General features: G+C 43.6%; 1 protein-coding gene and 1 long non-coding RNA gene across 4 annotated transcripts in view; both read left to right on the top strand.

Moving 5' to 3' along the window:
- Positions 1 to 3,425: 3,425 nt before the first annotated feature.
- Positions 3,426 to 14,390, top strand: part of Abhd12 (abhydrolase domain containing 12, lysophospholipase) — a 60,236-nt gene continuing 49,271 nt past the window's right edge. Inside the window, exon 1 of one of the 3 annotated variants that reach the window (XM_063284387.1) lies at positions 3,426 to 3,805. In XM_063284387.1, the coding sequence (XP_063140457.1) occupies positions 3,615 to 3,805 (191 nt within the window). In that variant the 5' untranslated portion in view covers positions 3,426 to 3,614. The remainder of the gene's footprint in view (positions 3,806 to 14,390) is intronic. The other 2 variants (XR_010064685.1, NM_001024314.2) reach the window with 2 other exon arrangements.
- Positions 3,812 to 7,200, top strand: LOC120101747 (uncharacterized). Its single transcript, XR_005502644.2, has 2 exons — positions 3,812 to 4,103; positions 4,334 to 7,200. It is a non-coding gene; the product is annotated as an uncharacterized LOC120101747 (long non-coding RNA).

Below are 14,390 nucleotides of genomic sequence, written 5' to 3'. Positions count from 1 at the left end.
AAAAAGTTGCAGAAGGAGGTGGTCCAAAGCTACAAGGTGGTAGGCATGGAAAGTAATTCCTGCTACATGCTGGCTCCTTAAAGTCAGTTTGGGGAAGGCAAGATTCTTCCTTTGTTACTTCCTACTCAAAGCACTGGCTGTCATATTCCTGTATCTGTTCCTGGAGGAAGGGAGGCTGCTTAGTGTGGCATGATCTGTTAAGGCTACAACTCCTGATCTAACAAGGGCATATATTCCCTGAAAAAAATGTACATGGGATGCCCCACTTTAAAAGGAACCACTTGGTGTTGGAGAGATGGCTCAAAGGTTAAGAGCATTGACTGCTCTTCCAGAGGTCCTGAGTTCAATTCCCAGGAACTACATGATGGCTCATGGACATCTGAATGGGATCCAATGCCCTCTTCTGGTGTGTCTGAGGACAGCAACTGTGTATTCATACATAAAATAAATAAAAATCATTAAAAAAAAAAAAAAAACAAGGCTAGAGAGATGGCTCAGTGATTAAGAGCACTGGTTGCTCTTCCAGAGGTCCTGACTTCAAATCCCAGCAACCACATGGTGGCTCACAACCATCTGTAATGAGATCCAATACCCTCTTCTGGTGTGTCTGAAGACAGCTACAGCGTACTAATGTATAATAAATAAATCTTTTAAAAAAACAAAATACTTGTTCGGGTGTTGTGGATCATGCCCGTAGTTCTACCACACCAGATGCTGAAACAATAATATTTCAGAGAGTTCCAGGCCAACCTGGACTAGAGTATGAGACCCTGTCTCAGAAAGGGACAGATAGGTAAGCAGGTAGATAGCTAAATAAATAGAGATGTTCTGTTTATGTCGATCAGGGAGACTTAGGTTACTGTTTATTAAACACCCAACTACCTGCTGTAGGATTGTGACTCACAAACCAGGAATTTCGACCCTTCTTGGCCATGTGTCTTCTCAGTTTCATCCAGGAGGCAGGACTTTTATTGACCTTTAGATTTCTTTACTTTTAAAATGGGAGCAGTGGAAGACCTATGAGCAGCCTTGATGATCCTATCTTTCCTTCAGCAAATATTTATGAAGTGTGTACTATGAGCCAGGCATTGGTCCCGATACTGAAGATAATGCAGTAAAAAAGGGCCTGTCTTGGAGTCTATCTTGCAGTGTGGAAAACATCAATACAGATAAAGATATATCAATGTCAAGTATTTTGGTGATAAGCACTAGCCAGAATAAACCCAGGAAGGTGAACACAGCAAAAACGAGACAGTCTGAGAGTTTTGTTAGTGTTCAGCAAACATAACTCTCATAGGGGAGGGGTGTAACTCTGTAGATAGTAGGCTTTAGGGAGGCAGGGTTTTTCGACATCAAGAATCTAAGTGTAAAGGTCTTAGGGAGGGGCTGAGAAGCCTTGTGAAAACCATCAGAGAGGCAGTGATCCCAGGAGAAGTTGGTTCCTGAGACCAGATAATGGAGCTGGAGTTCAGTCAGGTAGGCTATTATGGAGCCTTTTGTAAACAAGCTTTCAGTTTTGAGAGAGGTGGGGACCTACTGAAAGGTAGACAGATTCAGTCCTGTGGCAGATGTTAGAAAGGAGGAAGCAAAGCAAAAGTGAAGGCGAGAGGCTTTTAGACCTTTAAAGTAATCCAAGTGAGGAATGCTGGCTGTTTGGTCCAGGCTGGGGAAAGTGGAGAAAATGAGAAGTGGATTTTGAATATAGGGCTGATGTAAAACTTGATGACAGGTGTAGTAGTGTAGCAAAAAAAGGAAAAATCAGGGGTTGGGGATTTAGCTCAGTGGTAGAACACTTGCCTCGCAAGCGCAAGGCCCTGGGTTCGGTCCCCAGCTCCAAAAAAAAAAAAAAAAAAAGGAAAAATCAAGAATGAGACCAGAGTCTTGACTCTGAGAAAGCCAAGGATGGAGTTCCCATTTCTCCATCCAGGGAAAGGCTACAGATAGGGATGATGTAAGAGAGTTGAGTGCCTATTAGAAGTCAATGAGGAGTAGACCATTGGATAAAGAACCTTAGATCTAGGAAGGGTATGACCCCGAGATTCAACGGGAGCGTACCTAGGAGGTAAGGGTCATATAGACAAAGCCCCACACTCTCTCTGTCTCCTCCCTCCAATTTTTTCTCCTCCTCTTCCTCATTCACCCTCTTCCTCCTCCTCCTCTTTCTCCTTCTCCTTTTTCTCCTGTAATGGAACCCTGATCCTCAGGCATACTGAGGAAGTGCCATCATTGAGCTATATTCAGTTCTTTTTGTGTTATTTTCAGACAGAAGCCACTAAATTGCCTGAGTTGGCCTCCAATCTGCACCCCTCCTGACGTCAGCCTCCGCAGTAACTTCAGGCATGCCCTACCAGGGCTATTTGTTCTTTTGTTTTTCTATAAAGATTTTATGGCTTGATAGGTCAAAACTATTTTTAAGCATTTAATTACCTTCTTGAATCTTCAAATCTATAGTACTGTTTCGTTGCTGTTTTAAAGATTGTAGATATCCATAGGGTATGGGCATAGGTTATAATATAGCAAAATGGTAAAGAAATTCTTAGGCAACTGCAAGTGGTAACTACATCATGACAAAGCCAACAACATAATCCATTACATTTCTAAATTCCCATTTAATCTTTATCAGCTGCCAACACTTTTTAAACTGATTTACATGCGTGTTGAAATTACAAAAATAACTCATTAGTAAAACGCACGCTATATCAAGCAAAACAAAAACTATTAAAAGCTACAAAGTGGACTTTCATTTCTTTCAGGTGGATCGAATTATTACTTAAATTTGGGTGTCATTAACAGTGCAAATTCCTTTTTGAAACGGATTTCCTGGCCTTTAGCAATCCTAATCGTTTTTATGAAGATCCAAACTTTAATAAAAGATTTCAAAGCATACATACGTAGGCAGTTTATTTTCTTACCTTCTGCATTAAGAATAAAATATATGCTGTTTTAAACAAGAACTTTTCTCTATCTCTTCCTCCCTCTCTCTCCTTTCTCTGAAAGTAAAGCTTTTTGTTGAGTATAACAAACCTAAAGAACATCTGGGGCTCTCGCTTTTTAGGGGTGACAAATGCCCTAAAAGAGGGAACGGAGAGAGCCTATCTTATCTAGCGAAGGGCTAGATCCCTCTAGGACCCCTTTGTGTCCTCCCCATTCGGATCACAGAGATGTGGCCTGCATCAGTTCGTAGGCAGAGGACACCTGAGTTGCACTTAGAGCAACAAGCACGTGAACCCAAACTGGCCCTAATCTGCTTTGTAAACGCAGCAAAACCCTTGAGATTAGCCCTGCCCTGAAAATGACCCGCAGCTTCAGTTTATTCCGCCCTTCTCCAAGATGGCTGTTGTTGGCGCTAGGAATGCTGGGCGCGCTGCCTGTGGAGCAGAGGTGCTGGGGGCGTGTCCGTGGGCGGGGCTTCCGGGAGTCGTGCGCTGATTGGCCGCGGTGGCGGACCGGCCTCCGGCGCTGGTCCATAGCGGGCGCCGCGGCCTGGGGCTGGGGATGTGACCAGCAGTGGGCTCCCAGCTCCGGGTGGTGACGGCTGTGAGCGACGGCGACTGCGGCGCAGGCGTGCGGTCGAAACCAGGGTGCGGAAAGCTGCCGGCCGACAGGGCCGCGGGATGAGGAAGCGGACCGAGCCCGTCACCTTGGAGCATGAGCGCTGCGCCGCCTCAGGCTCGTCTTCCTCCGGCTCGGCCGCCGCGGCGCTGGACGCCGACTGCAGCTTGAAGCAGAACCTGCGTCTGGCGGGCAAGGGGACGGCAGAGCCGCACAGCGCATCCGACGCGGGCATGAAGCGGGCTCTGGGCAGGTGAGATGCGGCGCGAACATGCGCGGGTCCCTCACCTGGAGGGCAGGTAGTCCCAGGCTCCCACCTTCAGGGATCTGCTGCGAGAGCATCACACGGTTCCATCCTCCCGGCGTCCTCTTCGACCCTTCTTCAGACTACCTCCCCTCGTCTGGCCCGCAGGGACCGTCCAACCCCATTCTTTCCTCCAAACACCTGCCTCTGGAGTTCTCCTTCAACCCTGGTCTCACCCTCCCAAACCCCTCCACGAGCTTCTCACTAACCCATCCAGCACCCTGGCTGGCATCGACACCCTTATCAGGTTAGCACGCCAAGGATACTTAGCGGTTGGGTCAGTAGTAATCAGGGGCCCAGTATTCCTGACTGGCTCTGGAAAGAGTCTCCTGAGGAGTTTGAAAGGCTGCCCTTAAGAAGAGGGCCTGCAGGGTGAACCGCAGACCCTGCAAGTGCTCTTAGCCAGTTCACCTTCTTTGCCTTGACCTTATAAGGAGCTCAGTAGTAACTCTCCTGTCTGGTCCTTCCCTTCACTAGCTCATCCCAGGTCAACGCAGCCTTTGCCGACCCCCTTTTGAGGGTTAAGCGGTTTGTAGACGCCAAAGAAAAGGATGGGATGTATCCATTCTCAGCTGTTGGAGAGAACTGGTGGTTGGCTGTGAATCTGCACAGGAATTGGCCATTGAGAATCCCTCTGTAAGGTCCTGGAGTCCTCTGGGTGGGTCGGTTAGTGGTTTGCATCCTCTTTTTGGGATGGAAAAGACGCAATTATGTAAAGCCGATTTCAAAATGGGATATCGTGTTTCATAGGGGTAGGTTTCTTTCCCTCTGTGCTGGTTTCTTAATTTGACAGTTTGTAGACTGTTGTCTTTCTTGGCAGTTTTGAGGCAGTCCTGATAGTTCATGATCAGAGATGTTAGTTTGCAATACTCCTAAGACAGGAATTGTAGCAGTCATTTCTTTTTGCGTCAATTGAGTGTTCCCTTCATATGTTAAACATTTAAGCAAGAAAGAAAGCCAGAGCTTGAAGCTCTGTTCTTAAAAGATCATGAACTTTTAACTACAGAGATCCCTTTAAAAAGCCAGTGGTTCTCAATCTTGCTGAAGGGCCAGAACTGGCTGTTTGTGCGTACAGGGAGATTGCAGGGCTGGCGAAGGCTCCTGCCATCAGGCCTAATGGCCTGAGATAAATCCTTGTGGCTTAACAGTGGAAGACGGAGAAGTGGAAGAGGAAGAACTGTCTTCCGTAAGTTGGCTTTTGACCTCCATGCAGTCCAGCTCACATACCTGCACACAAAAGAAATGTATAACATGTAATTAAAAATTAACTAGCAGGTGATTAATCTTTTGAAAGACTTATGTACTCTTTACTTTCTCTTAAGAAGTTTACCTACATTAAAAAAAAAAAAAACCCTTGACAGTTCGATTGCTCTTTTATTCCTGTGCTTTGCGTATAGCTTAGATGACTTAGAAATTCTTCCGTTGAAAGAAATCAAGTTGCTATGCACAGTCATGTTTTGGAGGGCAGCGGGAAGACTGCTCTGACACCTTCCTTGTATTAAAAGGACCTGATTAATATTGTGGGACAAAGAGGAGCATTCACATGGTGCCCACATCCTCTGAATGAACAGAGGCTTTAGGGGAATAAAGCATAATGAGGAAGGCCAGATTGGACCATTACTCCATAGTTTTTTCCCTGTGGCCTTTCCCAGACATTCTGGTGCTTCACGTAGGCCGGGCCAGCCCAGCCCTGTTTACCTTATTACTTACCTGACCTTGTAATTGCTATAAATGCATGCATACTTGTTGAGCTGCTTTACCTGTCTCCTCCCCAACAAGATTGGAAGTGCAATGAGAGTAGGTTGTTTTCTCCACCTCTGCATTCCAGGACATGCCAAATGGTAGGTGGCAAAAATAAATAAATAAATAAATTAATAATAATAATAATAATAATAATGATAATATAAAAAAGTCTGCTGAATAAATGAGCATTACGGAATAAGTCCCTGAAGTGGAGTTGCTGGGCCACAGGGTATGCTGATAAAGCTGGTAAAGCTGAAGTATGCACTGAAGAATTAGTGCTGATCGGCCTCCATCAGTGTAAGTGGCCTGCTCCTAAGACTGTGTACAGTCACCACGTTTCGACCTTGCCTATTTCTTTTAGCTCTTCTTTTCGGATACTTGTAGCTACATGAAAGTGGATAAAATCTTATAATGGTCCTTTATCTGGCACAGACTTTTAAGCTTTCACTGTTAGCAGTCTTGAATCATCCCTCTCCTTGCCATTTTTTTTTTTTTCCAGGGTGGGTGCTACACTATTTTTAAGCAAACTTTATTTATAAGTACTTTAGAATTACTTGAACAAAAAAGAAATGATTTGAAACACTGTAATAATGTTAGTATATGTCAGCTATGTATAATGTCCAGTCTGCACACTCACTTTCTAAATTCTCAGAGTCTTACTGATTATCTTAAAATTCTGTTTTCCTTTTCCTTTGTTCCCTATGTACTTCCTTTAGAAAAATTCTATACACCTTTTTTATTTGTTTCTTATTTTGTGTATGTATGATGTGTATGTGGAAGTACATGTACCGTGTAAAGGTCAGAGGACAATTTCGGGGAATTTGTTTTCTCTTCTACCTTTATGTGGGTTCTGGGGTCAAACTCAGTTCTCCAACTCTCCTTTACTGTATGAGTCATCTTGCTGGCCTCTCCTATACATTTCTATCCTAATTGTTTTTTGTTGTTGTTGAAAATAGGATTCTTTATCATAGCACATATTCTTATTTTTTTTAGCTCAAAACTAGTAACATTATTTCTCATGGCTTTTACAGTTGATTCTCTTTGGTCTTCTAAGTATTCTGTGGTGACAACTGCAAATAGTAAGAATTTTGTCCCTCGTCTTTCAATTTTAATGTCATTTGTTTCTTTCTCTTTTCTGATTCATGGTATATCCCAACAGAAAGTCCAGTACTGTGGTTGATACTGGACCTCTGTGACTAGTCTATGACTTTACTGACAGCCAAGTACTGTGGGTGATACTGGGTGCCTTGACTAATTCATGACTTTATTACAATTAAGAACAATGGCTGACTCTCTTGTTCTCTCTCCTCTTCTCTGCTCTCTTGCTCTTGCCCTCTTCCCCTACTTCTCTCCCCATTCCCCTCCCCTCCATGTGCTCATGGCTGGCCTTTACTCCTCTCCTCTATCTACTCTTCTTCTCTCATTAAACCTTTCCACATTGGAGTTGGGGAGACAATGGCTGATACTGAGCACTTCCATGACTTTACTGATAGTGCTTTGGATGGTTTGTTTGTTTGTTTTGCCATTAAGTGTAATCCTGGTTCTTTTGCTAAGGAGTTTGTTGCTGGTAGTATTTTAAAATAAAAAACAATGGTACTGGATTTTTTAAAGTGTCATTTGTGTGTGGTGTTGTTTTTCTTTTTTTTTGGATATGGCCCAATCAACTTAAAAACAAAACCAAAAAAATCCACTGTAGCTAATTCAAAAGGAAAAAAATTCAAGATCAAAAGCCCCCATTTTGTTTGTTTTAAGTTCTGGATTGGTCAAAGGGTGGTTTTTTAAAAGGTAAATATTGATAGAATTAATATAGGAGCCCTACTCTCTGGTTGATGAGCAGAGACGGCCAGATGAAGGACTTTGTAGGAGTCTTTTTTTTTTTTTCTTGTAGCCTTGGAATTCTTGACAGTGCATAGAAGGTACAAGGGGTCTAACTTGGACCCTGAGAGGACACACGTTAAATGTACAGAGATGGTCTTTCCTCTCCCAACCTTTAGACCAAATCTAGGGATAGACAGATACCAGTGGGCTGCATGGGAGGTTTCCTAGTCGTATCACTCTCATGTAAATACCAAGGACCACAGTCAACACCTCCCATTTTTCCTTGATTCAGAGAAGGGCACCCATCCAAGATGCTGCTGACTTTACCTATCCAGAAAGGCAGTAGACTGAGGTCAGGGTCCATGCCCTTCGCCTTTAGCCTTTTCAAGGTACTACCTGCAGCTCACAGGCCATGTATCCCTGTGTTAATTTACAGACTAAGATAAGAGGAAGTTTACAGCTGGCCTTTATCTCTTTTCTACTACTGCACCTTAAGTAACAGACTTGGCTCTAGTGATTACAGCAGGTTGACTCTGTTGTACTTCATCTGGGCCTCCATTGGGTCAGCCTTTTCCCATCATGCCTTACCTTGTCATGGTTGCTCTATTGCCTGACTCTAGATTTTATTAGGACTGTGTTTTTTATATTTCTCTTTGACTCAAAGTTCCTTTTAGCCCACAGTCACTATTCCTTCCCAAGGCAGCTTTCTGTGGTGACTCTGGCAGACAAGTCTACATTGCAGGAGAAGCCTTTAGGAAGATTGAAAACTCTTGACCTATAAATGGAGGCCACCTTATAGAAAGAATCATGGAATTTTGGACACTTTAAAAGTGTCTGGGTTTAGAGAGACTATCTTGTGAACTGTGTGGAAGCATCTCCTGTCAATAAAAACCTGATGGCCTGTTAGCTGATGCAGTAAATAGCAGATGGGACTTTGGGCAGAGAAAGAGCTAGGATTCTGGAAAGAATCAAGAGCAGGGAGATTTGCCTCAAACTCTGAGGAGACAGATGCATGAAACTGAGAAGGAACCAGTCATGTGGCACACATAGACTAGAATAAACAATTTAGTCAGGGAGCAATTCAAAGCCTAGGGATTTATTAAATCTCAGAGTTGTTATTTCTGGGAACAAAGAGGTAGGATGGAACTGGTAGGAAGAGCGGCCAGTGGGTGATTGGGTAAAGATGCTTGTTGCACAAGTCTGGTGAACTAGGTTTGATCCCTGAAACCATGTATCGGCAGAAGGTGAGAAAGCTACAAAGAACACACACACACAAACTAATATTTTTAATATTTTAAAAGTCATGGTTTATCAGATCTGTGCTAATAAAGGTGGAATCCTGTTCAAAATTCCTACTGCTGCTCTTAAAAGAATACTTGCATTTCAAAAAAAAAAATGCAGGAAGACTGTTTAATGACACAAATGTGACAAGCTTCAGGTCAGTGCTGTTTGTCCATAGTTGGTACCATAAAAGTTGCAGTGGCTTTCTGCTTTGCAAAGGGGATCTGTCAGCACAGCAATCACTTGTCCTGTCCTATCTTGTGTGTGGACAGAGGGACCAACCAACATAGGGAAGATGATAGCCAGAGTGCTAGGACTAAAATGGCCCTTAGCTCGATGATTTTTCCTTTTGGGTTTAGTTTCCCTTATACTAAATTCCATATTTTGTGGAGTGCTGCATAGTGACCTGAGTCTCAAGTGAGCCTTTTCAGAATCTGTGGCTTGGCATGAGCTACTTAACCTCTGAGTCTGCTTTTTCATCTGTAATGTGAGGATAAGAATGCCTCCCAGTTGGAGGCCCAGGTGTGTGGAAAATTCCTGGCACCTGGTGAGCATCAGCTGGTAGCATCTTCTGGTGCAACCATCGCTGTTGCCAACATCATAAGCTAAAGGAACTGAGAAAGCTGTTAGCTTGTGTCAAGAATTCATTACTCCTTCCCTCTCCTGCCCCCAGATTATAATCTAGCACCTCATAGTTGTGCATTTAAAATATCCTATTTGGTAAGTGTGTGTTTTTTATTATATATATTTATTTGTGGTTTTTATTTTGGGTGGGTGGGGGGGACAACACTCACATATGATGTGGCGGTCAGAGAAAAACTTGCCAGAATCAGTTCTTTTCTTTCACTATATGGGTTCCAAAGATCAAACTTGGATCCTCAAGCTTTGGCATCAAGCATGAGCCATCTGGTCAGCCCTGTCTATGTTGACATTAGAACATTGCTAACTATACGGTTGGGTCATCCAACACTCTTCTGAGCCATTTTTACCTTACTCCCATCCCCCCAGCCCTGTGTGTGTGTGTGTTACACATATACACATATATGCCTGGCATAAATGTGAAGGCCAGAGGGAAATTTGTAGGTGTTAGTTTTCTCCTATCACATGGATCCCAGGGGTTGAACTTAGATTGCAAAGCTTAGCAGAACCCTTACCCTGTGAGCCATCCTACCAGGCCTGAGCCATTCTTTTAACAGTTTGACTATCAGGTGTGATAACACTTTAAGGCTACAGCTTACCCGCATGAGCTTTACCTTCCAAAGAAGAGACAAGAGACAAAGGAAGAGAGATATGTCAGGTACTCTGAGTACTCGGGAGAGTTGTAGAGCCAGTAAGAGACCAGTTGTGGCTGGGCAGTGATGACACACACCCTTAAACCCAGCTCTTGGGAGGCAGATCTCTGTGAGTTCAAGGCTAACCTGGTCTACATAGTGAGTTCCAGAACAGCCAGGGCTATACAGAGAAATGTTGGAGGGGTGGGGGACAGGGAGAGTGCAACTGTTGACAAGTTTAAATGAGAAAGAAGCCTTGTGACACTGGGACACTTGATGAAAGTGTCTAGGTAGATAGATACATAGAAAAAGGAAGGAAGAAAAGAAAGAAAGAGAAAGAAAGAAAGTAAGTGGAACTTGTCTATGACCAGAAGAAACTGGAGATGATGAGGTTAGGAGTATTGTCATCAGGTAAGAAAGACATTGTTGGGCTTGGGCTGGGGAAGTAGCCTTGAAAGTGGGAAAAAATGTGGAATTCAAGGAGGCATTATCAGGATTTATCGATTGTTTGAATGGAAGAGTATGGGGGCGTCTTTTCTGAGTAACTGGAAGAATAGAAGCAATTACTGTGTGCTGAGAAGAGAACTGTCTCAGTTGACTTGCTGCTGCTGTATCAATACCACAGACTGGAGAAGTGGGCTTTTTTTTTTTTCTCAAGACAGTGTTTCTTTCTCTGTGTAGCCCTGACTCTCCTGGAACTTGCTCTGTAAACCAGGCTGGCCTTGAGCTCACAGAGACACTCCTGCCTCTGCCTTCAGGGGGCTGGGATCAAAGGCATGTGCCACCACTGCCTGGCTAGTTTCTGATTTTCAGTTCTGGAATGCTGGAAGTCCAGTATCAAAGGGCTGCGTTCGAGGAGGGCCTCAGTGCTGCAGCTTAGCATAGTAGAAGGTATCACATGGAGAAAAGGTATTCTAGAGAAAACAGAGCGAGGACAGAGGAACACCTGACCGTGTAGCAAGCCCTAATCAATCTCTTAACCATCCCACCACCTCACACAGTCCCATTCCTAATCTTCAACATGTGCTGGGTGTGCTAGTGTAAGCTTCTGGGGACACGAAGGCAAGAAAGAAGGATCATGTGAGTCCAGATGTTTTGGCCAAGCCTCTTTTTTGTTGTTGTTATTTTGTATTTTGGAAGAATTCAAATCATAGCATTTCACTTATAATAGTCTCACAGATCTGAAAGAAGTCACAGTATAGCATCAACTCAAATGACCTAAGTTCAGAGTCTAATCTGAATCAGATTAGTGACATTCAAAGCACAATTCATCCTGAGACCTGCTGTGAGCCTTACTTTCAAAATACAATGGTGGGGCAGGCATTCCAAAGGGAGAGGTAGGCAAGAAGGAAGAAGTACCTGGCCCCTAGTAAGTCCAAAGCTCATCAGAGAAAATAGCATTCATCTAAAAGATAAAGAATGGGGTTCTTTAATACTGTGCCCCTGGGCACTGTAGGACAGTAACAATGTGTTATGTGTGCTTTCTGGGTCTCCAACACTCCTCCTTCCATAGCTTCATTGAGCTTACCAGCAATCATGAACTGGAGTCTTTTACCTCAGTTCTCCTACAGTTGGAGTCTCACTGGTAGTTCTACAGTTCTGGGGTCTTGCAGGTGTCCCGACCCTTGTAGCTTTACTAAGCATTGCCCTCATGGTATTTCTGTGGTGGCTCTGCCTCATGACATCTAGCTTCCTCAACTGTTGACAGCCTTCTTTAAAATCAAGGCACAGGGAGCAATGCATTCTGCTTGTTGTAATGCTCAGAGCATGGACATAATTAAGCTAAAAGTCTTTAGAACTCTGTAAACAAGGGTAACCTTTGCTCTGATTTCAAATATAGTTCCTCATTTTTGCCTGAGATCTCACAAGCATGACCTTTACTCTGATTTCTAATATAGTTCCACATTTTGATATCTCACAGAGGATGGCCTTTATTCTGATTTCCAATGTGGGTCCTCGTTTCTGTCTGTCCTAGTTACCTTTGACTGTTAACTTGAGTTGACTGTAAACTAGAGTCATTGGAGAAGGGAATCTTAAATGAGGAATTGCGCAGATCAGATGACCTGTGGGCGTATCTATGTGGAATTGTCTTGAGTGCTAATTGATGTAGAAGGGCCAGTCTGCTGTAGGTGGCCCCTCTCCCTGGGCAGGCGCTCTTCTGCCATCTAAGAAAGCTAAGTATGAAGCTACATGTGAGCCAGCAAGCTCTCCATGGTTTCTTATTGAAGTTCCTGCTTGAGCTCCTGCCTTGACTTTTCTCAATGACAGATAAGCTCTGTCCTCCCAAGCTGAGCATGGTGGTGCATGCCTGTGCATGCCTTTAATCCCAGCATTTGGTAGGTGGAGGCAGGCTGATCTCTGTGAGTTGAGGCCAGAATGGTCTGCAAATCAAGTCCTGGACAGCCAGGGCCATTGCACAGTAAATCTCTGACTCAAAAAGCCAAACAAAACCAAACAAAACCTTTTCTATCTTTCCCTAAGTTGCTTTTGGCTAGAATGTGCAAAGACAGCAGGAGAAAGGAAATTGAATACTGTCTGAAACCTCACAAATACTTAAGCAAAAATGATGAATTCTTAACTTTCCTGAAGCTCTTTCACTGAGCCCTCATCACAATTATCCCTTATGCTTTGTTCATGAAAATATAGGCTGTTTCTAACTTTCTCCAAATTATTCCAGCTTACGCCATTACCAATCTCTAAACCTTCTTCCATGTTTTCCCGTGTGTATATGTGATGGCTAGAGGAGGCCTTGAGTGCCCTCCTCTGTCATTTTCCACCTTATTCATAACTGTGAGGCAGCCTCTCCCCAACCCACAACTTTCTTTTTTCAGCCGTCAGCCAGCAAGCCCTGGTAGTCCTCCTGGGTCTGCCACACTCAGTTCTGGGTTTCCAGGCACCACGAGATTCATATCCAGCTTGTTACATACACTCACACAGAATGCTAGGTTACAGTCTCAGGCTGTTGTGCCTAAACCACTTTGCTATTTCTCCAGCCTCTTAGTCAGTTTTTACAGCAATAACAGAAGAGCACAGACTGAGACAATTATAAACTATAGGAGTTTATTTGGCCCACAGGTGTAGACTATGAGATTCTAAGACCAAGGGTCATATCGGTAAGGTCCTTCATGCTGTGTTATTACACGGTAGAAGATATCCTATGGAGAAAAAAAGTGGAAGTAGAGTAGCTTCAAGCAAGAGATCACATGCCAGAGCCTATTGTTTTAATTATAAAGCTACTCCGTTGATCTTTAAGCTACTCCTTCAGTCAGTTTGTCAAGATGAAGGTAGAGGGCTGGGGTACAGCCCAGTGTTAGGAGCACTTGGCTTAATATGCTCAAGGCCTTGGGTTCGAGCTCAGTGCTGTAAAAAGACAGAGAAGAAGATAGAGAGGGACTGCTAGTGGAGGGATATCAGCAGAATCAGGAGTGTTTTGATCTTTGTTTGTTTGTTGTTTGTTTGTTTGTTTGTTTTGTGAGACAGGGTTTCTCTTTGTAGCCCTAGCTATCCTGGAATTCATAGACCACGCTGGCCTCGAGATTTGCCTGCCTCTGCCTCATGAATGCTGGGAATAAAGGAGTGTGCCAGCATCATCTGGTGTGTTCTGATCTTATATTGGTTCTTGAAACTGGAAAAAAGTGGTCTTGCACTTTAAAGTGAAGAAAAATGTTAAATTATCTTTAGTTGACATGGGACTAATGGAATCTCCACACAAGATTTGGTTATATTGTTGGCTACTCATACAGTGGGAAGGTAAGAATGTAGGGTTGATGCCAGTTATTTTGATACAGTGAAAGACAGGCCCTAGAGAAGATCAAGCTGTTGATTTCCATTGCTTTTAATAATGTGTGCAGCAGATGCATTATGCCCTTTCATCCTTGACCTGTGCCATTTCAATCCTGGACTAGCCATCCATAGAGCTCTGCCTGAAAGTAGCATCAGTGTCAGTTCCTATAAACAGTGTAGTCATCAGTTACCGTGCTTTGCCAGATACGTGCAAGCAACTGGTGATACAGGTAGAGAACTCTTTTCCCTAGGGAAATCTGTTGTTTTTCAGCTTTTAGGGTAGTAGCTGTCAGCTTTTAACCTAAAATGTTTCGATCAGACCTATGGCCTAGAGAGAATGCAAGAGTGACTGGAGACAATCTGTCTGCTCTCAAATTCATCATCTTTCAGAGTCTTCCTGAATAGTCCAGGCTAACCTTAAACTTGCCTTTTTTTCTGCCTCAGCCTCCTGAGTACTGAGATTATGTTCATCATGATGTTTGATTTCCTGATGCCCTTTGTTTCTTTTATGAGACAGGATCGTATGTAGCCAAGGATGGCTTTAAGTTCTTAATCCTCCTAACTTTACTTCCCAAATGCTGGGATCAAGGTATACACCACCATGTATAGTTATTTCATCCATCCATCCATCTATTTAT

This window comes from Rattus norvegicus, chromosome 3 (assembly GCF_036323735.1).
Source record: "Rattus norvegicus strain BN/NHsdMcwi chromosome 3, GRCr8, whole genome shotgun sequence".
NCBI classification, from domain to species: Eukaryota; Metazoa; Chordata; class Mammalia; order Rodentia; family Muridae; genus Rattus; species Rattus norvegicus.
This window is presented reverse-complemented; position numbering and strand designations above follow the sequence as displayed.